The sequence below is a fragment of the Paramisgurnus dabryanus genome, chromosome 16 (assembly GCF_030506205.2).
Source record: "Paramisgurnus dabryanus chromosome 16, PD_genome_1.1, whole genome shotgun sequence".
Lineage (NCBI taxonomy): Eukaryota > Metazoa > Chordata > Actinopteri > Cypriniformes > Cobitidae > Paramisgurnus > Paramisgurnus dabryanus.
Window position 1 is genome coordinate 18,828,007 of NC_133352.1, and position 25,383 is coordinate 18,853,389.

Sequence of the window (25,383 nt, forward strand, 5' to 3'; positions counted from 1 at the left end):
AGATTTTTTTATTTGTTTTGATCCACTTCAAATGTTGACTAGTGAAGTTTGCTTCAGACACTAAGTGCGACTGGGTTTGATATTGACTCTCATCTGGACCGTTCTCATACTGTAGGACTTCACAGCCCCTAAATACTCTCTTATCACATTTTGAACTGTTTACATATCAAAGTTTACAGTATCAACAGTAAATGTTTGTGTTGGTTTGAAAGGAAACTGTAAATGCTACTTATAGAAATACTATTTTGTTTCTTGTCATAATAATTAATGAGGCTTCAGACGAAACTGTCACGAAGCATAATATTTGTGACCCCTTAAAAAGACAGGAAATGTATCAGCCGGGCTTTAAATAAAGAGACGCTTTTGTTTTAGATATTATTTAGCAACTTTCCTTTGCAAAGCCAAACTAAATATTGACTACTTTAAAGAAGAGGTCATGTGTAGCGTTCAAACTAGATTTATAAATATATTACTCATATCAGTTCACTGCTGTAAATACTCAGTGTAGTCTGCTTTTCATCACTGTCTCCAAAAGATCACAGTGACCTCAAAAATATTTGGGCACTTAAAAAATATGTCATTGCATAGGAAACAAATCAAGAGCTTTTCTCATAAGTAACTTCTCATGTTTGGAACTATTCTAACCAGTCCCATAGTGAATGTATGAAGACCGTTTCCTTCAAGTGTCCTAGCAGAGTAACCACACTACAGGTGTAATTTATTACATTAAAGGGGACATATAATGAAAAGCTATAATGACTATTTTTTTATAACTGACCTATCGCTAAGCCCCACCCTTCGAACGCAGATGAGCCAATGACAGTTTAGTATCAGTTGCACTGCGGATTTCAGCGCCATAGAAAAGCATTGTACCATCATAAGCTTACATCGATTGTATTGTGTTTATGCTGCCAAAATGTGCCTGTAAAATAATGTGCCTGGGGTACTTATCGGAGGATGGTCAATAAAATGTATTTTATTCTATTTTCTAAACACAAGCAAGACAAGTAAAATGCCACGTAATGTCCAGATCAACAAGGATCTATATATTATATCTACAAGTCGAAGGAACAGTGCTTTTATCTGTGCTATTTTCACCTAAACTTAATTAATCGTAATCATTTTGTACTAAAACAGCCTCGCCTCTAGTAAGTTAGATAATGTAAGATAGTTTGTGCGATGTCATCTGCAATCGTGACGATCGTAGCATTAGGCTTCATCCGCTTGCATAGTGATATGTAAACCTCAAATTAATCTTGTGTCCCATAAAATCTTTATATTAATATCCATTTGTGTCATATTTAAGTCCCAGGTGAATGCTCCTCGATGAGAGGTGGTCCTTCTGTGTCCAAAATATATCAAAAACATCCTGTTTCAAACTGACAGCTCCCATTGTAAAACCGCTAACAACCTTTTGTTTGTCAGAGTCGAAGTGTTACTAAGGGGGCTTAGCAATAGGTCAATTGGGTCCCGAGTGCTTCTATCAACCTACCTAATGTGAAAAGTATCAACCCAGTAACTCAGTTTTGGTAAACCATTCTCTGCAAGCATGTGAAAAAATGGGTTGTTGACATTTAGCTCCCCTTGTGATGTTAGAAGGGGATAATACCGCTCCTTAATCTACACTATCCAACCACGGCACTGCCGTATTTAGATCCGCTCTTTTGCTTTTAAAAGGTCACATCCAAAAACGGCACATTTTTGCTCACACCTACCAATTTTAACATGCTATAATAAATTATCTATATAGTATTTTGAACTAGAACTTCACATACGTTATCTGGGGACACAAAATAATTATTTGACATCTTAAAGAAGTCTTGTGAAATGTCCCCTTTAATGTACATTGAAAGTGTGCTTTTTATGTTTAATCATTTTATGTCTAGTGGTTTAATAATTTTTAACCTAATAACTAAACATATGTGACATATTTCATTATGGTACATGTCACTAAATGTCCAAAATGTTTTGGTGGCACTGTAACAGAGTACATGACATGTATGATTTCTTGTTAACATTGACTTTTTCAATTATTTTTCTCTTGGCTTTAGTTTCTGCACTACGTTCTCCCTCCATGTCAGAATTTCTCTTGGGGGTTGAAAGCTCAGATTGGTTGAAACACATCAAATCAATATTGGATGCTGGAATCTTTATATCCAAGGTAAAATATCTCTTTGATGTTTCTACAGTCCATGTATGACTTCTGGTACTCACTGCTTGTTCTCAAAAACACACGCAGGCTGTGGGATTAGAGGGGGTCAGTGTCTTGGTTCATTGTTCGGATGGCTGGGATAGGACGTCTCAGGTTTGCTCTGTGGCCAGCGTACTTCTGGACCCTTACTACAGGACCCTCAAGGGACTAATGGTAAACAATTACATTTAAATTTACTTGCATTTATTTATAAGTCCTTTGCATTCAAGTGCGTTGAATCTAAAGTGTCATTTAAATAAATATGTGCATTCAAACCTATGACCTTAGTGAGGTGTTCCTACTCCTTATAGTTACAGGAGAGAAACTTTTGAGTCACAGAGTTCACACTGGGCCTACAGTATGTGGGTCTTATTTGTTTAATCATAAGGATTGCCTATGGCTGGATCACCCCTGGAGAGGTTTCATTCAATAGCAGGGCTTAGGGTTAAAATATCATCTTATGATCTTCATATGGGGTAAACATGAAAGAAACATACCTTGTAGCATGGATTAGTTCTGTCTGGTCTTTGTCTGACCTCAAATATGTCTCATTTCCTGATACACTGGAAGAAGAAGGTACCCACAGCAATGTATTATGTAGATACAGAATGATTTTGTGTGACCCAGTTTTAAGTACTATATGACGTTTTTGCACCAGTAATGTCTTTAAACAGAATAGCAAAAGACAGTCAGATTCAGTGAAACAACAGAATCACGGTGTTAATTTTTTGCAGTAGAATCCAAGCTACAAAGAGTTTACTTGTAACTGCATATTAAACTGGTACCTTTAGCTATACCCCTCATGAGATCTTATCAATGTCTATGGTTTATGTGTAGGTGCTGATTGAGAAAGACTGGGTTTCCTTTGGCCACAAGTTTTCACATAGGTAGGCGTCAATAATTTAATTTGAATGTGTAAATCGATGCGAGTCCTTGTTCTGTGTGCATTTAATGCCTGTATGATTGTATTATCTTCTTACAGATACAGTCATCTGAATGGTGAAGCCAAAGAGGTGTCACCTGTTATAGATCAATTCCTGGAGTGTGTGTGGCAGCTCATGCAGCAGTTCCCATGTTCCTTTGAGTACAACGAGAGGTTTCTTATAAGCATCCACAACCACATCTATTCTTGTCACTATGGCAACTTCATTTGTAACAGCCAGAAGGAAAGAAGAGATCTTTGGTAATTGTCTTGTGTATTTGATTTTATGACAGAAAAATAATGTCCTTTTGAAGATGTGGTATTGATGATACTGGAACTTTCTGTATCCACTGTTGTTTTTTATGTCATGTGTTCTTGTCTAAAGTGTCCAGAATAAAACACACTCCATATGGCCACATTTATGGGAGAATAAACTGGACTACATCAATCCTCTCTTTAGACCCAATGCGAGTCAGACTCATGGACTTCTGAGGCCCAGTACTGCCTCCTACTGTTTCAAGTATGTCAGAGCACAACTTTTATTTTTGTTGTAAAAATAAAATATTTTTCATAATTTTAGCTTTACTGTTAAAACATATTTTTATTTTGCATATTGTCTGTCTGTTGGTCAGTTACACATATTTTTTCCTTCCAGCTGATGTTATAGATTGAATTGTTTTTAGTTTTAAGCCATCACCAGTGGCACAGAGCATGCTATATTTTTTAACCTGTTTAGCTGCAAAAGTAATTTTTCTGTTATGTGATCAGATACTGGAGAGGATTGTATAATCAGTTTGATCGTGAGCTGCACCCACGTCAGTCTGAGCTGGATTGCCTAACGGTTGTGAAGGAAGAAACGCAGCAACTTGAAGAAGAACGTACTCTCTATGAGCAGGTAAATAGTTATTTTCTTTTTTATTTCATTAGTGTTTGTAATTTTCATACACTTATTTTAGCTTGAAAATCTTTTCTGTCCTCAGAAACTGGCTATGCTGGATAAGGAGCGTGCAAAAGCCCTTTACATGAAAAAGGGTGTGTTGGATAACAGACAAAAACTTTGTGTTACAACTTCAGATATAAACCTAGCTAATTCCCCTCAAGATTACATTGGTGGTTTTGCAGGTGGTGTTCCTAATGTTATTAACTTCCATCTGAAGGAGAAAGAAGATACAGAGTTTGCAGACAAACTAAAAAACTCAGATGCTGACAACAGTGACCAAGAATCAGGAGTGGCTGATTTTAGCTGCCATTCTTCTGGTGAGGAGTCATTGCCAAGTGAAGACAGCGTAAAAGATCCTGACTCAGATGAGACTGGCTCCGGCAGAGTATAAACAGATGCCATGCATTGTAAAAATGAAAAAGCTGTGTGATTGGAGAAGAGTGTGGATACTTCAGATTATGCAAAGATATTTGACAATGTGGACATGTTTCTCATGTTGTACTGCATACGCATGTCTGTGTGGACTGTAGTATATAAGAGTGAAGTTTATTCTGTATGATACACTTGATTTATATTTATTGATTTTCCCATCAGCATGAGTTGATTTAAACATTAAATATGTGTGTATGATACATAAGCCCATCTATTTTTTGCAACCAAATGACCTTGAATAGAAATGACATGTTTACTCTTTGTTGGAAATTAAAATAGGAAATGAATATATTTACAAATGTTTTTGCCTGTTCTTTAGAAGTAACCATTGCTTAGGATCCAACTAGTCCTTAAAATTCTTTCCTTACGAAAATTATCTATGGTTTTAGTAAAGCATTTACTGTAGTAAAACCATGGTTTTGGTGACAGTAATCAATACATCAAAAAAAAAAAAAAACATTTTGCTACACTTTTACCACAATATAACCATGGTTAATATTCGCAAGGGTTGCATTATTTTATACATATGTTGTTGTTTTTAATTTAAGACTTAAATTTATAGAAATTTAAAATATGAAAAAGTCAAACCAGACTTATACTTTATAATTTATAAAAATACAACAAAAATGAATCACTATCCTTATACTTTAGGAAATTAATGTTCTTGTAAAATTTTTGTCTATATTATTAGTAGTCTATATTTTGCTTTTTATACAATAGCTACATACTGTATGTCATAACGAGGAGTTAAAGTTATGGTTAAAAAAGTCAAAAACATTACAAGAACAATATTTATTTAAAAGTAATATATTAAATTACATTGATTAAAACGCAACTGTACGGTTAAAGGATGATTACTATTTATTTAGTTTGTTTTTGTGTGTGCGGTCCAAAAAAACAATCCTGTGTATGTGACTACTACGTCTCTCTTTGTGCATGTTCGATATCATGTTGCACTGCACAGATTTATCAATGTATGACATTGAGTACCGCGAGAGCTATTCGAACGCTGTTTTATAGCTGAGTTTCTCGCGGTACTTTGATGTCATAGAGCGGTAGGTCTGCGCAGAGTCTCATGAAGTCGAAAACGCCTTTTGTTTTGACGCACGTGGAGTTCAAATGTCACGAATCCTGGTTTTGTGACGTCACGGTAAAGCGCAGTGATGTAGTTTCAGAAGCGGCAGCTGGTTGTTGATATCGCTATTAGCCCAATAAAACTATATATTAAAATAAATAGCAAGGTCCCAGTCTTTTCTAAACAAGGTGATTGTGTATTACAGAAGCAGTATACGCTTTAAGTGTAACTACCTTGTTTGAGGAAAGGTAAGTCGTGAGAGAAAAAGTCAACTTTGATCAGGATAACAGCACAAACTTTTCTGTCTTGGCTAGGCTAACTGCTAGCACGCTAGCCACTTACACAAATAAACACTCACACCTTATAAGAAAGATTTGCACAAGCATCCGAGACCAGATTTCGGCATATTTTCGTGGTTGTTTAACTGTTAGCCGTGTAGCAGATGTTGTACTAGCTGGTGCTGCTAACCTGACATAACTTAGAACAAATGATTCGTACATTTATCCACAACATATAGATTATAAACATTCTTTAACCTGCAGATGTATTCAAAAGGAATTTGGCACGCGATCAGACTTCCACATACTTGGCATATAGGAGTGAATTCTGGTACAGTTAGCTTGCGACCACTTTGTCTCAGCCGGCACTTGTTGTAAAGTTAAGTCACTCTTGGTTTTAAGTATTTGTGTGGGCTGAAGCAATGTTCGTTTAATTCCGCTACAAGGCAAGAATAGTAAATGAGTAAACATATGTGCACACTAGAATAGCTGGAAGCATAAGATCGTAATTGTGACATTTGTATTGACCAGAATAAAAACACAAATAATGATTTAGTTCAGTGAATTAGCCAGACCATGCCGGAAGACATTCAATTGCCCAATGTGCAAAGTCAGATATAGTACCTTAAACTAAAAAATGTCTGGAAACCCTAAAAAAATTATAAACAACAATTTAGGACTTTTTAGCAGACAGGAAAGCTTTATGTGGTGGTGGTGTGTATATTATAGACATTCAATTTCTGTACTTTTTTCATCCAATTACATCTTTGGTCTTCTTAACTGTGCCAAGCATTTTTGTAAATGTGTGTATTATTTGTACATTACGTGTGTGCATGTATTTATTTTTTGTTCTGAATAGTGTTTGTTTTGAATTTTTTGCATGCACCCACATTTGTCATCCATCATTACACACTGTATATTGTAAACTAAACATAAAATAATTGAATTACATTTAAATCAGCTCCTGAATGTCATCTTTGTTGTTGCAGGTAAAAAAAGGAAGCAAGTGACAATTATTTCATAAAAAATATCCCCTGGGGAGTGTTTTTGTGGGTTTTGATGCCGTGCGCCTGAGAGTGAAACTATGCCCGCAGCCACTGTGGATCATAGCCAAAGAATATGTGAGGTTTGGGCCAACAACCTGGAAGAGGAGCTTAAGAGGATCCGGCTGGTGATCCGAAAATACAGCTACATCGCAATGGTGAGTTTGAAGCGCTAATTCATGTACACGTCCTATGGGAGACATAAAACTTGTATAAAATGCATGTTTTTCTGTATTCGTAGGACACAGAGTTTCCGGGTGTAGTAGCCAGACCGATAGGAGAGTTTAGAAGCAATGCAGATTACCAGTACCAGCTGCTGCGGTGTAATGTTGACCTGTTAAAGATCATCCAGCTTGGCCTTACGTTTATGAATGAACAGGGTGAATACCCGCCAGGGACGTCGACGTGGCAGTTTAACTTCAAATTTAACCTCACGTAAGCATTGCGGTTTGTACTTAAAGAGGCAAGAAACTATACTCTGTTGACGTGAAAGACTTATGACAAGATTACTTCAGGTGTAGCCGTAACCCTCAGTGAAAACTAGACGTTGGACCAGAGGTACTGTCTTTTGCAGGGAAGACATGTATGCACAGGATTCTATCGAGCTTCTCACTTCATCAGGTATCCAGTTTAAGAAGCATGAGGAGGAGGGTATTGAGACGCTGTGCTTTGCCGAACTACTTATGACCTCAGGTGTGGTGCTTTGTGAGGGGGTCAAGTGGCTCTCATTTCATAGGTAATTTTACAGTAAATACACATGATGAAATTACTACCAGACTAATTTATATTTAAAGACCAACCTCCCAATCCCTAAATAACCATTCCAAATGAATTCAGTGTTTAAGATTCAAGCCATAATGTTCCCTTAAATTACATGCCAAGGTACTTGCAGAAAAGAAAACTAAAACAGATACTGAAAATTAAGCATAAGTTTCATCCCGTTTAATTTTGTCTCTTGTTCATAACAGTGGCTATGACTTCGGGTACCTGATTAAAATTCTGTCCAATTCGAAATTGCCGGAGGAAGAGGTCGACTTCTTTGAGGTTCTTCGGTTATTTTTCCCCATCATCTATGATGTGAAATACCTCATGAAGAGCTGTAAAAACCTGAAGGTATGATTTTGGAAACCCTTTACGTAGTTGTGCATGAGACTGTTCTTAAAGAGCCCCTATGGAGTTGATAAAAAGAATGTTATTTTGTGTATTTGGTGTAATGCAATGTGTTTACGTGGTTTATGGTTCAAAAAACACATTATTTTCCACATAGCATACGTTATTGTTGCTCCTCTATGCTACGCCTTTCTGAAAAATGTGAACATTTGTAAAAAGCTCGTAGTGCGAGCTATCCGTTCTGATAGAGGGGCAACCTTCCGATCTCTCTGATGAAGCCAATACAGGATGACTTAAACTGCAATTCATCGACCGGCCACTAGAGGCTGGCTCCAAATAGACTCCCATAGACTCCCATGTTAAAATGCAGGAAAGTAGTGACCATACGTGGCATTCTTCCCTGACCCGTCCTTGCCAGGATTTTGTGGTGCGTCTTTTGGAAATCGTATTTGTCGACCGCATACGTCATCGAGGTTTAATATTTCAGGTTTTATAACAGAAAAGCAACAGTTACATTTAAAGGTAAGAATTAAACTATGATTGTATGTCTTATGGTTTTTTTTGTTATTTTGTGGGCCATTTTGTCTTTATTGGTAGACAGTAATTGAGAGACAACAGGAAAGTAGAGGGTGGAGAGAGGGTTTTTCGGGATTCGAACTCAGGTCGCTGGAAGTGTGTTTGCACCATATGTCGGAGTGCTGCCCACTACACCATCGGCTCCGACATGTCTTATGTTTTTAACTGAAATGCTAGAACCTTGATGAAGCATGCAGTCGACAAATAAGACGCACCCAAAAATCCTGGCCAGGACATGTCTCAGAAAAATGGCACATATGGTCACACTAAGGAAATAATATGTTTACAGCCTTGTACAAAAAGTGTTTTAGGTCTATAAAGCTAAGTTTGCCTTTCATGACAGCTGTGAGGGGGGTGATTTTTTTTTGTTACTCATCCGTTTAAATTATATTATCCCTTAAATGTATGCATAATTAAGGGCATGGTCTACCGTCAAGCTAGGTGGCCGTGGCTTCAGCAACCAGCCACCTCAGCTTCACCCATATCCCTCCTCTTTACCCATTTTCGGTTATCCGCAAGTGATTTGTGATTTGTTTCGCTATGGTTGTGATTGGCTGAATACCTCAACCGTGTGACGGAAATGTGACGCTTCTTACCATATTTTGAAAAATAAAAATCAGTCTCCCTCAACCTAAACTTCCCAAAATCATGTTACAATACTTGACTCAAATTTGAATGCACTGTCTCAGTCAATAGGAAATAAAAAACCTTATATGCATTTGGATCCATTTTGCAGTCATTTAATGGCCTATGATCCGTTCATGCCATAGGGTTAAAAATTACCAAGGGCTTTGGGCAAAAATGCAACAAGGATGATTACAAATGCCCTCTAAATTCAAGATAAATGGGGAAAAGTGACCATTTACAATTAAACTAAATGTGTTAATAAGATTGTCACAATCCAAATGAAATGTAAAAATGAATGAAAAATCAGTAAGAGCATTACATAACTGTTCATGTTCTTTTAACGCATGATTTTTGCAGCGTTGAGCATTACAACCAATCACTCAACGGCGTTTAAATGAGTCGTCATTGCAAAAAAATTTGGTTGTAATGTATTCTATTCAATAAGTTTATCATAAACTGCATGCAGATGTACCGGTAATGTAAAAATCATCTTCACTACCCTATCAATACGAGCTCGAATCTGATCCAGAAAATGCAGATGACCAAGCTGATCGATCAACTTTGTTAACGTGGCTTAAGCAGAATGTAACAGGTTAACAAGGTAACAATACTAAAATATAAAACCATGTCTGCATTTGTGATTGTAGAAACAAACAACAAGCGCTACTCTGCACTGCTCAAAAGTTGTGTTTGAATCATGCAACTTCTTAAAATATGAAAGCATAGACTACGACTGACAGCCTGTGAGTCAGAAGTGGGCAGAATTATGATAATGTTTATCGAGTCCACGTCAACTCATTACGGAAGTAAATACACACTTGTTACACACCAAAAGAAATGTAAATTAATGAAAAAAATAGGGGCTCTTTAACAAGGTGCATATAATGTACAGCAGGGGTTTATTTATTTTATCAGTGTCTGATTTTTAACGTGCTGTACAGGGAGGTCTGCAGGAAGTGGCTGAGCAGCTTGATCTGGAGAGAATCGGACCTCAGCATCAGGCAGGATCTGACTCATTACTTACAGGAATGGCATTCTTCAAGATGAGAGAGGTATGATACCAACTGATCATCTAAGCATTTAATATGCAGAGATAAGAAAGCAGGAAGCTGTTTTTGGCACATTTCTTTTGAAAAGTTTAAACATGGTGACACTGTGATGTTGATCACTCATATGCTCAGTACTGTTCAAGCAGCACAGACCAGAGGTCAACAAGCCTTTCATGAGGATATGCTGACAGAAACGAACTGCCTTTTAAGCTTAGTTTTGTATTATGTCCTTTTCTCATTTCAGATGTTTTTTGAGGATCACATTGATGATGCCAAGTATTGTGGTCACTTGTATGGACTGGGTTCAGGCTCATCCTATGTCCAGAATGGCACTGGAAATGCCTACGAGGAGGAGGCCAATAAGCAGCAGTCATGACACAACATGAAGAACCTCATATACAGGGCTTAAAACATGGGTTTTTCTTTCATGAGATATCTGATAGGAATTTGCACTTTAAAGCTCCCATCCAACAGAAAAAAAACCTTTTCCCTTTGTTGCCTTCTCTGGTTTCAATTTGTTCACACAACGTTCATGTTTTATGGTTAAAGAAGAGGAACCATTTGGTGTTTTAGTTTCCCCACACAGCTTGGCCTTAATATTAAGCTACATTTTATGTTCTTTTTTATCGTTAATTTATTACATTATTTTTTCTCGTGTACTGTTACGAAGTTCATCAAAACCAAGTACACCAGTCTACAAGAACTGTCGTTCCCTGATCAGAGGAGTACTGATTTCTAACCGTTCGCAATAGATTAAGAAACATGAAGGATCTCACAGACACAGGTAAATACAGGCACTTAATTGTAAAGTGAAGGCTCGCACTGATTTTACCCTTTACGTTGGGTTAGCACAGATTTTACCACATAAGTAAATGAAGAGTGATGATGTAACTGCCACTATTTAAGTGAACTGAGGTCACCTCAAACTTCTATATAATCAAGATTGTCTTTACATTTTCATTTTTAAAAAAAGATTTCAAGGTTTTGTAGTGTTTTAGTATTAAAAAAGATCAAAGCCTTTTATTCATTTAAGAATTAATGCCTCTTAATAAATCTTAGCCAACTCGAGTACTCGGTATCAGTGGAAGTAGTTTTACTTGTAGTCCTGGTTTTTGAATGGTGCACATTTTGTGCTGTTTTTTGGTTTTCTCCTTTTCCGTTTATTTGTATTGTATTGCTTTACAATTCTGTGTTGCCTAGATCTGCTGCATGTACCCAAATACATTTGAATAAATGCTGTGTTAACTAATCAGAGCTTTTATAGATATCTGAATCGCATGAACGCAGCTCATCTTTTCGTTAAAAGTCTGTTTTGTGAATGATAATCTTGTTATCATCTCTCTGCCCTCTTGTCTATCATCTTAACATGTACAGGATCCATGGCTGATGTTATGCAATATAAAGACTGACTGTTTTTAGGCCTTTGAAAATAAAAACCTGTGATTTTCTAACATACTCAAAATCTGTTTAGACTTTGCTGTATTAAGGTTTGCTTACAATATTCTTATAGGAACAATACCAAAACAACCCTGTAGCATTTAATAAAAATATGTTTATTTCTCTCACAGATTAATAACATTCATCCAAGCGTACAGATATGTTATACATAAAAACAGATAAAGCTACCAACATAAATTTCATGTACTCATGTAAGAATCACATTTTCTACAGTCGGCTGGTATAGATGCACAAAATCAGAGACCAGAAGTAGAAATTTATCACAGTTTGTGGTGTTGGTATGATAACCTTTACAACACATTTCCTTACAAACAGACAATAACAGCACAATAATAATAATTTTTGAGGTTTTGTTTACATAGCATTTACAATCAAGCACATCTACATGCAATATAAATAATATAGATCAAAAACACAAGTGTATGAAGTATTTTAATAGAGCCCTTAGATGTGATCATTAAAAAAAAACATATTTCAATTTTGCATTTATTGTGCTTATGCATGAAATGCTGAAAAGTAATCTGCTATACTGACATTTAAATAATGTTCACTTACTGCAGTTTTAATAGTTTATGGACATGAGAGTTAACACTAAACATTAACATGACATACTTGACTCAATAGCAAGAATTTAAAATAATGCACCACTCGAAGTGCTGTTTAAAGTGTATAATGAATATTTGTGTTTTGAAAAACAGTTTTTGTGTAATTATCCTTAGACAGTCCAGTACTAAATCTGCACGAAATTAGCAGTGTCAAGGTTGCAGGTTCAAATATATCACACATACTGATCAAATGTTAATCTAAAGTGGTAGGTATATTGCCATGAATTAAAGCATCCACCGAATATGTAAAATAAATCCTCCTGTAATGGTTTCATCCTTTGAACTACAGTAGCAACAATGAAATGAAACTGAAGTCTTTAGCTAAACTCTGGATGGCTTAAATTCAGACTTATACTGTAGATGAGACCCTCATACTGTATAAGCAAAATATATTCTTGTCACAAAATACAAACATATCTGTAAAATATAGTGAATGAGCAAATATGTTCCATAAAGACGCTGTCTTTTAAAAATGCAAGGATGAAAAGTGGTGCAATTATACCACTTGACCTTTTACATGTTAAACATTACAAACAGCTACAGTCACAAAGCATGCATAAATGTTCACCTTCTTTAGCACCAACTACATCACTTAAGCAATATTTTAGTCATTTACCATACAAACTTTAATATTTTTAACATGAAAATTCACGGTAATGTTTACCGAATATTTAGCTACTGCTGCAGTTGCTGCATGTTTAGGCACGTTATGTAAGGTATCCCAACCATACAGTGTGCATGGAAGACACAGCACCCTTTATGTATATACAGTATACAGCTTAACCCTGCACCCTGTTTGCTTTTGTGAAAGCTTATCCTTCATCAGGTTGAGAGTTAATGGGCAGTGGTCTGTGCATAGCAGCTTACACTTACAGTGAAGATCATCACTGCTTCACTTACAACAGACAGCACCAGCAAAAAACTCCTGCAGAAATGGAAAGAATTCACACAGGAGAAGCATTTAAGCCACAGACTCTAGATTTTGTTAATTGTTGAAAGGAACAATAAATTCATATAAACAATATATAACACAAGGATCCAGTGGACCGTGCAAAGGACAAGCCAATTTAGAGAATGGATGCTATATAAAGCAATGTTACAATAAACGCAAAAAGCCAAGTCGTTTAAACCATGGTTGGGTAAAATATGGACAATTAACTAGATTCTTTCATCTTATGATTGGATGAAATTTACATCGGGTATACATTTTCTAGGACTCAGTGGTTCCCAACCTTTTCCTTGGGGCCCCCTACATATGTGTACACAAATCTGAGCCCCCCAGTCCTCTATATCCCTCTTTCTTTTTGATTTTTCATTATGTTGACATGTACGTTGAGAAGGAGCAAGCAATAATTGTGAAATAATTGTTTTACATCTTGGCATTGTAAGCATATAACGTATAAACTTATTAGTGGAACGTTTTATCCATCTCTATTTGAGCTCAAAGCATATCAGTTCCCACACGCCAACTGTGAACTCTTGCGCACTCCTAACGTGGGCCCATACTAACCAACAGTTGGGTTTGTCCTAATTTTACCCAACCATAAGTTAAAACACCCCCTCATTTACTATCATATTGTAACATATTTTGGTTGCTGCAACTATCCTTACTGCTACAGTGAAGTTGTGTTATTGCAATATATACTGACTGAGCTATATCCTCTGTGACTAAGTGGTAGAGCATTTGGATCGAACGCAGAAAACAAACAAACTGATAAAAATGTATACCTTGTAATGCACTATAAGTGGTTTTGGATAAAAGCATCTGCTGAATGCATAAATGTGAATGTGAATATCCAAACCTTTTGCAGCATTTCACGTGTTCCTAAGTTTCCTTCTCAATAGTCAAGGCTGGGTTGCTTGTACCTGTTGAAAGAAACTAGAGTTGTCATGACAACAGCACCGCCAAAAGTCTAAAACATGAAGAAACACAAATGTAGTTTGAGATCTGATATGAGCTTTTTGCCTGACGTGACCAGACAGGAAAGTGGAGGGGAAGTGGGTTGGAGAGCTGATCTGGGCCAGATCTAAACTCATCACAACTTTGTGCCAACTCACCTCTCTTGTCTCTGTCCTCTGACTGTCCATTACTGAGCAGTTGGTTCTGAGATTCTCTTAAAATTTGTGGAGGAAACTGGTGAGGTTCTTTGGCACTATGAGAATGAAAAGGGCAAAAATGGAAAGTTCTGCGTATCATTTAAAGTAGAGATGCATATCAGCCAATAATCAGAATTGGTTGATCATAAAAGCTATAAAAACAGCAGAGTCATGGCTGATATATCCTCTCAATCAAAAAAAAGAGAAAAATGGGATGAATTTGAGCTCTGTGTATAGAAAATGTAAAGAAATATCACTAGTTTAATGTTCAATATTAATGATCATTGTATGAATGAACAACATTTAGAAAATGTCATATAACCACCAAAAACTTTCTCCTGTGATAGCTTTGTGTGTATAAAATAAAACTTTTTGTTACTTTTGATCATATTTAACACATTATGTGTTATTTTAACACATCATGTGTCATTTCGTTTTGATTTTGAGTTCAAATAAATAGAAGGGACAAAACAAGATGTGTTAAAACAACACAAAGTGTGTTGTTCCAAAAATAACACAGAGATGTGTTAAATTAAGAACAACACCCTAGATGTGTTGTCCTTAACTAGACACAAGATGTGTTATTTTAACACTTCGTTTTAAGAGTGTAGCATTTATACAAGCTGTGTACCCTTTAACTGAAGGGTTGTGAACTGGGAACAAGGACGGTTGCTCGGGATCTGGGTTCACCGGACACCTGGCGAACGAACAGCCATCGCCCAGACTGCAAAAATATTATTTATGTGTTAATATACATAATTTTTTCACTCAAATTGAACACCGTTATGGTTTCTACCTTGAAAAAACAGGTAGCAGCCAGTATTTCTTTGCATCTCCAAACACTTGGCGAAAGTTTTTGTTTATTCCCAAATTGAAGCCATTCTTGTCTGGTCCATGTTGAAATGCAGGTGCTCGGAAAGCCTCTGACAGGACAGATGTTTGAAGAAACATGTCGATTTCAATGTCTCATACACAAGCGGTTTTCAACTGATTTTGCTTCACGACTTGGATATTGAGTTGCTACCCAAAATAGTACTAAACATATCATTTATAAGCAAAAATGCCACTGAAGTCAAATTTTGAAATGTATTTATTTGACCATATAAACTTAATAGGGTTTTCGAGATGCTCGGATGAATTGTTGACAATTTAAATCGTGTGCCTTATGCCTTTTGCTTTCCTAGAAGAGTAAATGTTGGCACAGTTACATTTCCCTTGAGGATTTGCCACTAAGGGCAGAAGGAACAACCACCTATAACCCTAAACACCACCTGCTCCAGATCTGAATCATCTACACATACGAGACTGATTTCATCAGATAATGTGAAGAGAAGATCATTTGTAAAAAACAGAAAATAAGATGTATTGATGATCCTGTATAATTTTATAGTCCATGTGGCTATTTAAAGCACAGCCCACTCACCCAAGGTGGATCGGTTTTTGCAGACAAGCCAGCAATGATAAGCAAACAAAAACGCCAGGCTCACTGAGAACGTGGAGGCAGCAAAAAACAGGAACATAATGTGGAACTTGGCTTGGGTGTCGGGCAGGCCGTTCTGTGAGAATTCAGTTGTAAGCACATTAGATGCATTGTTAGTACACTGCAAACATGACAGTTATGCTGGTCTTGTGGAAATGAATAAGCCTGTTTGCTTATCTTTTGGAATTAAAAGGAACTGTTAAAACTAATGTGACAAACTATAGCAACAAACTAGAAACGCTATCTATAAGGAATACACAGGACGACACACGCACATCATTAATGTCCTACCAAATATTCCATTAGACGCTCATGTGTTTTACCATCAACCTTTCAAAATAAAAGCAAACTTTTGATGAAAACACAACAATCAACACTGCTATATGACATGGTTCAGGGTGTTAATAAGAGAATCCAGTATCTACAAATTAAAATGATGTCTGATTCCTAATATAAGATTGAGGATAATAATTCATACTTACGGTCCAAAACTGAATGAAATACTGCAAGTCAGTGGCAGTGACGAACAGGCAATACAACAGAGAATATGCTAAAAAGAGCATGAAAAACTTGTAGTTGGAGAAGCCTACACAATTGTTCACCCTGTCAAAAAAAAATACACATATTAGTCGCAGTACATTTAAGTGTTAATGTGTTATATGCCTCAAATTGTTTCCACAATATTGAAAACGCATGTTAAAAATGCACTTTTTGTGTGTTTATATTGCAAATTATTTCAAGTTAAATCAACTTAGAATTTAGTGCACTGGACCTCATATTCTTGAAATATGAAGTTAAAGGGATAGTTCACCCAAAAATAAAAATTCTGTCATCATTTACTCACTCTCATGTTGTTACAAACCTGTAAAAATGTTGGTGTTATAAGGAACACATAAGGAAGATATTTTGAGAAATGTTTGTAACCAAACCGTTCGTGGACCCCATTTACTTCCATAGTATTCTTTTTCATAAATTATAATTTTTGGGTGAACTATCCCTTTAAAATTACTTAAGTTTTAGTTCACATTACTTAATTTTTTTAAGGCAACTATATTTCTCAAATTTCTAAGTCAATTTAACTTGTCTGGGTTTACAGTGCTGTAACGAGTGAAAATGCACATTTATAAACAATGTAAAAAGTGCAATTTGGAAATTTTTAATAACAATAAATAATAAAAAAATTAACTTACATTTTCTCAAGTGGAAAAAAGCTTACAGTTTTAGGCATTAACCATTGAAGTAATTTAAGTTTTTTACTCTAAATTTTTCAATTAATGTTAGAAAATTAAAAACTTAAATATTTTAAAATGTCATTTAAAGATGTATTTTAAGTAGTGATGCACCGATGTATCGGCCGCCGATATTTATCGGCCGATTTTTATCGGCCAATTTTTGATGAATTTGAAACCATCGACATCGGCAATAGCACGAGAAAGGCCGATGCCGATTGTTTATTAATTACCTGCATAAAGAAATCCATTGTATGTAAAAAAATGAGTTAATGTTGTTAATAAAATAAATGCTGAATGCTTTGAAGGTTGTCATGTTGTGTTATTATATTTGTTTTAGCTTAATTTGTGCCTCGGCCCAAAAAAATCTTATCGGTGCATCCCTAATTTTAAGTGTTACCATTTAAAGTATTTTTAAGCAGATCCAACTTTCCCTTTTTTCAGTGTATTTATAGAGTTTCTACTTAATTTAAATGTTCATTCATTCATGTCATTCTGTACATGCTGACACACAAGAAAAAAAAATGTGGTCAGCAGTGTACCACAGAAAAAAACAAAAAAACTTTACTAAAAATATTCACTCAATATAAAAAAGTGAATAACTTAATATTTATATTAACTTCATAATAACTTATTGTTACCAAATGAAATGCAGTGCATGACTCAAATGATACAATAAATAAAATACATTTTCTTTGTTTATTAAAAACCCAGAAATCTTTGAAAAAATGTGTTTCTTTAAAAACACAAATCTTTTCATTTTTGCTTTGCACCTCATTTACTGAGCTGGTACTTACCACGGACAATGGTGATCCATCTTTAAAATGCACCTGCATGACGGCAAAAAAGGAGCGGCTTAAGTGTAACTGCAAAACAAGCTTATATATATATGTGTGTGTGTGTGTGTGTGTGTGTGTGTGTGTATGTGTGTGTGTGTGTGTGTGTGTGTGTGTGTGTGTGTGTGTTGTGCTTTTAAAAGAGGCAATGTCATACTTATCACAGGCCGAGCAATGATGACATCGATCAGGCTTCAGCAGCAGGCAGTGGTCACAGTAGCGAACAGCTGTATCAAGACAGATTGTCAGAAGAACATTCACTGATAGATTAAAACATTTATTTTGAGTCTAATTCTTGGTGTGTGTCCCTGTTCACTTGGCCTGTTTGTATGATCAGGGTGTGTTAACATTCACATGTGCCCACCTCCAGACGTCGTGCGTGTAAAAATGGGCAAATCCTTTGCGAGTCTCCTCAAGATCTCCTGCTGAGATTCTTTGCGATCTTCATGCTCTAATAGTTCTTTGTCAGGATGTGACAGGTGGAACTGAGAGGAACAGACACAAACCAAAACATTTAGATGTTTCTCGCAAGAGAAGTGGCACACCACATCAGACATCTGAGAGCGGCGCGGCTGATTGCCAGTCTGAGCCGTATGTGGTTTCTCGATTACAGTTTGTTTCTCATCTTCTCTGCTTGAAATAATAACCACCTATGGTGAGATGCTATAGTTACAGTGAAGATCACATGCAATTTACAACCCAACATGCTGTTTTTTAGCAAGCATAACCAACAACTTGCCCTAATGGGTGTTATACCGTATATTTACAAATAATACACAAACCACTCTGCCAAGTGACAAAATACACATTGTGAGCAAACACATCAACAGGGGTCATGCTGAAACATGGTGTCATAACATTCAAATTAAGCTTTTATTTAGAGATTCATTTGCCATTATTGTATAACTTTGGTATTTACATCACTGACCATCTGACCGAGTTTACATAACATGAAGTCTACATAAAGAAATTATTGTTAAAAAGAAAAACAAAGGTACCGCAAAAGCTATGCTCACCTCTTTGAGTGGGTTCATAGGTTTTGTGAAGATGGTTTGCCAGTATGACCACATAAACATGATGAAAAGCATATGGTACAACAGAAGATAAATTACTGTAATACAAAAGAAACATATTCATTAAAAAGGTATCTTTTTAAATTACACGCCAAGTGATGTTTTGGTGAGTCAGATTTTCTTTGACAAATGTAAAAAAATCTAGATCCTGTAATTAATGTAAAAATTCACAAAGTATTTTCCCATTGGCATCAAGGTAACACACTGTAGGAAAAAGCAGGCTTACTTTTCTCTCCCATGTTCTCTATAGTTTCTGCAGAGGTAAAGAGAAAAACATAGGTCATGGTTCATGATTTTAATTCTGAAAGTAGGACATGATCATCCTATTGTGCGTGTCCTACAGTAGTTCAGTAACTCCTTGTGCATTTATAGAAGGTCAGTGAGTAGCAGATGGTTCTCAGCACACTTTCTCTCATTGCTGTTGCAGGAACCCACTGCAGGGAGACTTTTGATCAAATGCCCAAATTCACCAGCCTGTACATGCATCTCTGCAACTGGTGCTTAAATAAAACATTTGAGATACCAACCACTCATATTGTAGTAGGAACATACAAAAAGAAAGTTTTTATATAAAGATATGACTGTGTCTACACTGATGGCACTCATGAGTCTTTTTTAAATATTTTTTATCTATCCACCTTATTTCCGTATGTGGAAGTAAGTGATGTGATGTTTTTTATGCGAGACTTCCGTTTCAATAGCTGGCTGGTGTGTGTTTGTACATGAAATAGACCAAGAATTTGTGTTTTTAACCTTTTCAGGCGTATGTTTAAAATGTCACAATTGTCCACCTAGTGTGAGTTATTTTTTAAACGGCAATTTTAAATTGACTTGTTTGAGTTTCTTTTGTGGCACTTCAAGCTTATCACGAGGTCAGATAGTCAGCAGCAGTATCTTTCTCATTCAACACGTTATACGTTATTTAAACAAACCAAAATAAACATATTAAACAATTACATTTATTCAGTATTGTTTTCGTTTTATACGAAATATTATTACATCGCTTCTAACGCACTAGCTTTATGAAAGTATTTGCTTTTCATTTAACTAAAGGCCTTTTCATAAAAATCTGACTTTTTTAGGTTTAAGTGCAATAATTGGGTCTCCAGTGCATCTATCAACCTAGAAAATGTGAAAAAGATCAACCCAGTAACATAGTTTTGGTAAACTATTCTCTCCAAGAATGTGAAAAAATAGATCATTGAAATTTGGCTCCTCTTGTGATGTCAGAAGGGGATAATACCGCCCCTTAATCTGCATTTTCCAACCACTACACTGCCATTTAGTGCAGAGATCAGCTCATTTGCATTTAAAAGGACACACTCAAAATGGTGAATTTTTGCTCACACCTACAAAGTGTCAATATTTGTATTCTGAGCTTAAACTTCACATAGGTACTCTGGGGACACCAAAGTTTTATTTGACATATTAAAAAAGTCTTGTGAAAGGTCCCCTTTAAGAACTATTATAAACATTATCTAATAAGCAGGGTTTCCCGCAGCTGGGATACCCTACCACCTTAACAAGGTCGTCCAAAAAAAAATAATTTGCTGCACAAAAGGACGTCAAGTGCATCTCGGAGAATAGCATGGACGCGATTCACACTGCGAGCGGGGACGCGCCACATAGCCGAAATGAGAGAAAGACATGGTCCGTCAATGTCTGGAGGATAACTAGCCTGTTGATAAAACATTTAATTCATTAATAATCTAGTATGTGTTCATTTTCTGTCATAGTTTCTTCAAAATTGAGTTTTATTTGAGTGTTTTAAATAAAAATATTTTCATCATGATGTGTACGCCCCGCCCCTTTGATTGCCACGCCCCTGGCCCGCCCACCTGCACAACCCTACCACCTTAACTAATACATCTTCTGTGGGAAACCCTGAATAAGCAATTTGTGTTGTATATATTTTGTACTGTAATCGCTTTTTTGTAATAATATATAGTAGCAGAATAAATAAACCAGTTAAATCAGCATATTTTTATCAGCATAATATTAGTTGCTTTTGAACAATTATTGTATTTATTGTTTACTGGCAGTTTCTATGAAAGGTTTACTGGATAGATGTGTGAATACAGACTAATACATACACATTCAGCTCTTGTGCGTGGATTATGGTCAAAACAAATGTTTTGTAGAGATTTACTGCGTTTGTACCATCTATTAGGACAACCCCTAATTGCACAAATAATGCCGGTTTTCCTGGATTTCATAATAAACATTAACAACCCAAAAAAATCAGCACACTCATGTCCCTCACTATAAGCCTGCCATTAGCTTTAGTGGCTCACCGGAAGTCTTACACAAAAGAGCTTAAAGATGGCACCGCCCACATTTACGACAAAAATAAGGTGGATATATTAGGGATGCATTGATATATATTGGCCTATAATCGGTATCAGCAGATAAAGGCATGACATCTGATGAAAATTATTATTAAGAAGTATACATCATCTTATCCTGATGGTGTCAGATTTAATACTGCTATCTTGGAAATGTCAAATGTGTGTTCTTTACTCAACTCAGTATGCACTGCAAGTGATTTTACAGTAGATATAGGTCAGGCACAGATTGGTAAGGTTAAGTTTGACAGCTTTGGCAGCGAGATTAGCTTTGAGCAGACGCAACATTCATAACAACCTTTGTCTCAGCTGTACGACACAGGTTGTGCAAAGGCTTATCATTAATATAAGCCCCCATTAGCATGACTGTTAAACTTGTACGCGAGATATGAAACACACAACATATTTGCATTCATCAAATGTTGAAATTCAGTCATATATAGTGTATGGTTTTCATTCTGTCATCAAGATTGAAGTGATTTCATCTACAGACGATTTTAAGAAAGATTGGGGGACGATTATAAAGACCCACTGCCTAGCATTAACTGGTATAAACTGCCAGTAGGATCAGCAGCAGTTTTTATGTACAAATACTTGAACGCCATTTGATTCTATTAATGGAGTACAAATAGAAACACTATTTAAAGGAACCTCCACTAAATTTTAGAGGAACAATAAAGCCTCTTTATTCAAGACTTTATGGGAACATGATTACAGATGCAATCAAAAGCTTGTTGTTGCACACACATAAGAGCCACAGTCTACACAAACGGTAAATAATAAAGCTATATTTGTAACAGTGATGATGGATTCATATGTATAGCAACAACAGCAGTAGGGCAGAGCAAGTATGTATGAGTAAGGGTTGGATTTATAAACGAAAGCCCTAAAAAAACTTTGTTTATCACTGCAGTAACCAGTGTACCTGTATAAAAACATGATGGAATGAGAAAAACAAAAGCTTTAAAGTTTATTAATACAGCAGACTCAACACGTTGTACACCTTATAATCATAATATTAAAAAATATTTGAATATTATTTTGTTGAATTATATTTGATGATGATTATATTACTTTTATTATATAAAACTGTGGTACACTATAATATTTACTACTACAGTAAGGTTTAAAACACTATAAAATCAGGAAAATTTGCGACAGCTTACTATAGTAAATACTACAGTAGAAATATAGCATTTTTTAATACACCTATTGCTAAGATGTATCCCATTCAATAGCAATAATATTATTTTAGTAACAGAACCAGGCATTTGCAAAACACACATGGTCGAGGCCAGGTGCTATTGACTTTGCTTTGTCTACGTTTCATTGCAACTTATATATCCTCAGAAGAGAGCTGTCTGTGCTGTTTGTAGTCTTACCTATGCAGAGCTGCACTACATAAGCGTAGTAAGACCATGCCACGATCAGACAGATGAACAGCACTGGTATCCAGTATAAAACTCTCCAGCACGCAATGCTGCCCGAACCCGACGGCGCCATCTTCCAATCGGATCGCCAGAAGTGGCCAAAACCGACAAGTTCACCCTCGTCGATAGAGCAATGATGTTAAAACATAATGTGTGTGTGGTGTGCAGCGGATGGTGTTCAGCGGATGCATCCTCTGGTTCACAGGGTCGCTCTTGTTTGCAGTGTAACGGCCCCGCCCCTTTTTACAAACTTGACACGATGCGGTTAAGGTGTAGTACACTGCCCGATGTAGTGTTACCGTTGGTCTGTCATCAAGAGTGGATATTGAGTGTGTTTAAAACTGCAGCGGTAAAAGAGGGATGGTATGGATATGGCAAGTTACCTAACAAATGTAATGAACAGAAATACTGTAGATGGAACAGAAATATTTTACATAATGGTTACACACTGTGAAAAAAATTAAATGTGGAGATGTTGACCCTAATTCTAACTTCTTGTGGTCTGTAGTCACTTCTTAAAAAAGGCATATTAAGTATTAATAATAGTATTTTTGACATCATCACATTTATTAATAGGCTATATGGGTGAATTCTCGCGAAATTAGACTTATGGAGTGTCATGAAACATTTTGATAAAAAAGTAAATGCAAAGTAAGAGTATCAAAATAAGAAGCATACCAAACATCTCTTCATGTATATGATTTCAAATGGGATCATACAAATCAAATTTTTTTTACAGAACCGTGTCCATGACTGGATTTTTGTTCTTTGACATGGAAATATTTATAATTAAAAAATCTAAAAAATTAAAAGCTTCAGTGCATGTTATAGCCTACTATAAACATTTACAGTAAAGAAACATGTGGTATTTGGTGATCATTGGTAAATGTAGAGACAATAATAAGGAATATAAATGTGTTCAAGATCAATTTTCTCATCCTCCGCAACAATTTTCAATCATTGTTTAAGCCCTCAAGGAACTAACATTTTCAAAAGAATTGTTGTAAGGGACATAATTGACTGTGACACTCAAGATGGCTACCAGGTAAGCCGTTCTTATTTTTCTCTCCAGATAAAAGTTGAAATTTTTAGTTCTCATTACCGAAACATGAGTTTGTAAATGCATATATTTAATGTAATATCATGTTGCGGTAATGATAATTTTTGATAATGATAATCTAAAAAATGTAAATAATTCTATAGGAAATATTTTTTCAATCCTCTAAAAATAATGGTTATAGTAAGTTCGGACCTTAATCTTATATGTGCAAAAAATTGGCTTCAAGGGCTTTTTAAAAATTCTGATGCTGGACACCTTCTAAATCTGGATTTGTGTGAATCACCCATATAATAGTAGTCTAATATGTAGGCCCAGTGTATATGGGTCAAAACACAATACTGGTTCAAAATCAAATACATATAAAATGTAATATGCAAAATTAAGTCCAGACCCTTGTACATATTATCACCCATTTGTGATGCAATCACACCACGGCTGTGAAAACAACATTTCTTATTGGAAAAAGCACAAAATGTATTCTGTGTTTAATTTTCAACCCACCACAAATCACTTGGTCATTATTTTCTTATTTGACAATGATACAATTTACAACTTACTGGTACTGGGGTTCTGTCTTATTCATTGTCCATGTTACCTAGAGGCCTAAATCAGTATTAGAGGTGCAGGTATTTTGACCCATATAAACCAAATAAATATCCAATAAGTACATGCACTCCGTGCTTGTGAAAATACATTATTTTACAGTTTGACCCAATCAGAGGACTTAAAAACAAACAAGGCAGCAATCAAAAAGAATAACACAAATATTTTCACAACAAATATTTTATTGTGAACTTAAATAATCAATTCAAGCACTTTTAACACTAATAAAGACTTTTTGTGCAGACAACGGTACAGACAATAATAACAACTAAAAACAGACTATGTTGATCTTGATTACAATATAAAAGAGTGTAAAACATGGTCAATATTTGATCCCATGATAAATCATCCCTGATGCGTAGAGGCTTAGTGTTCTGCTGACTGTTTTGCTTGCTTTTCGTTTATGCTTTGCTAAATGTTTCTTCAAAGAGTGGCAGTGTAAGAAATTCATAAAAGAGATCTGTATGTGTAGCACATTGTGAGATTACTGAGGAATCATTATTTCTCTGTGCATTTAGCATTATCAGATCCTGTGTGTGCCTGATCTGGCTGGTGGGCAATGGACAAGTTTGCCCCAAGAGAAACTATATGTTAGCAATGTGCTCATTTTTAAGGGAAGATTATCTGGCTTATAATTCCTAAAGAAACAAATGCAAAATGCAGCAGCAAAATAGGAAAAGATACAGACATTGTGCGTTTTACCCAAAAAGTATGTTTTCTTTACATAAATAAGAGTTAGATAAATATATCTATAGCTTATACCATAACAATATTAAACTTTATATATAAATAGAATAAATAACTATATACTACAGCAAAAGTAAGCCTATCTGATATTTTCTGTTCCATGTAGCATATTTAGAAGTAACAATATTTGAAAAGAAGTAAAATATTTCATTTATAATGTAACATTAAGACTATTAT

General features: G+C 35.7%; 3 protein-coding genes across 5 annotated transcripts in view; 2 read left to right on the forward strand and 1 right to left on the reverse strand.

Annotated features, from left to right (window-relative positions):
• Nucleotides 1–4,776, forward strand: part of mtmr7a (myotubularin related protein 7a) — a 10,441-nt gene extending 5,665 nt beyond the window's left edge. The window contains exons 8-15 of one of the 2 annotated variants that reach the window (XM_065271775.2): nt 2,052–2,161; nt 2,240–2,365; nt 3,029–3,078; nt 3,174–3,374; nt 3,499–3,633; nt 3,882–4,008; nt 4,094–4,145; nt 4,271–4,776. In XM_065271775.2, the coding sequence (XP_065127847.1) occupies nt 2,052–2,161; nt 2,240–2,365; nt 3,029–3,078; nt 3,174–3,374; nt 3,499–3,633; nt 3,882–4,008; nt 4,094–4,145; nt 4,271–4,320 (851 nt within the window). In that variant the 3' untranslated portion in view covers nt 4,321–4,776. Of the gene's footprint in view, nt 1–2,051; nt 2,162–2,239; nt 2,366–3,028; nt 3,079–3,173; nt 3,375–3,498; nt 3,634–3,881; nt 4,009–4,093 lie in introns of both variants that reach the window. The other variant, XM_065271774.2, reaches the window with a different exon arrangement.
• An 863-nt stretch (nt 4,777–5,639) lies between these two features.
• cnot7 (CCR4-NOT transcription complex, subunit 7) lies at nt 5,640–12,384 on the forward strand. Of its 2 annotated transcripts, XM_065271782.2 has the most exons (7): nt 5,640–5,808; nt 6,828–7,039; nt 7,123–7,316; nt 7,456–7,617; nt 7,850–7,994; nt 10,136–10,246; nt 10,488–12,384. In XM_065271782.2, exons 2-7 carry the CDS (start codon nt 6,923–6,925, stop codon nt 10,617–10,619), a joined length of 861 nt encoding a protein of 286 aa, XP_065127854.1. In that variant the 5' UTR covers nt 5,640–5,808; nt 6,828–6,922; the 3' UTR covers nt 10,620–12,384. The 2 variants fall into 2 exon arrangements, with proteins under 2 accessions (XP_065127854.1, XP_065127855.1); XM_065271783.2 differs by lacking the exons at nt 5,640–5,808; nt 6,828–7,039 and having other exon boundaries at nt 7,186–7,316; nt 7,397–7,617.
• On the reverse strand, nt 11,776–23,097 carry zdhhc2 (zDHHC palmitoyltransferase 2). Its single transcript, XM_065271781.2, has 13 exons — nt 22,749–23,097; nt 19,248–19,274; nt 18,965–19,059; nt 18,313–18,433; nt 18,106–18,175; nt 17,910–17,942; nt 16,366–16,486; nt 15,827–15,959; nt 15,200–15,326; nt 15,035–15,127; nt 14,365–14,459; nt 14,109–14,172; nt 11,776–13,231 (listed from the first exon to the last, which is right to left on the reverse strand). The coding sequence occupies exons 1-12, from the start codon at nt 22,867–22,869 to the stop codon at nt 14,132–14,134; spliced, it is 1,077 nt and encodes a 358-aa protein (XP_065127853.1). The 5' UTR covers nt 22,870–23,097; the 3' UTR covers nt 11,776–13,231; nt 14,109–14,131.
• Nucleotides 23,098–25,383: the final 2,286 nt, after the last annotated feature.

Excerpts from the sequence above, each read along its gene's own strand:
- cnot7 (XM_065271782.2), top strand. The coding sequence starts at position 6,923 with ATGCCCGCAGCCACTGTGGATCATAGCCAAAGAATATGTGAGGTTTGG. Across the intron at positions 7,040-7,122 it reads AATACAGCTACATCGCAATG|GACACAGAGTTTCCGGGTGT; the intron begins GTGAGTTTGAAG and ends CTGTATTCGTAG. Across the intron at positions 7,995-10,135 it reads AGAGCTGTAAAAACCTGAAG|GGAGGTCTGCAGGAAGTGGC; the intron begins GTATGATTTTGG and ends CGTGCTGTACAG.
- zdhhc2 (XM_065271781.2), bottom strand. The coding sequence starts at position 22,869 with ATGGCGCCGTCGGGTTCGGGCAGCATTGCGTGCTGGAGAGTTTTATAC. Across the intron at positions 19,275-22,748 it reads TGTAGTGCAGCTCTGCATAG|AAACTATAGAGAACATGGGA; the intron begins GTAAGACTACAA and ends TTACCTCTGCAG. Across the intron at positions 15,960-16,365 it reads ATTTCATTCAGTTTTGGACC|AACGGCCTGCCCGACACCCA; the intron begins GTAAGTATGAAT and ends GAATTCTCACAG.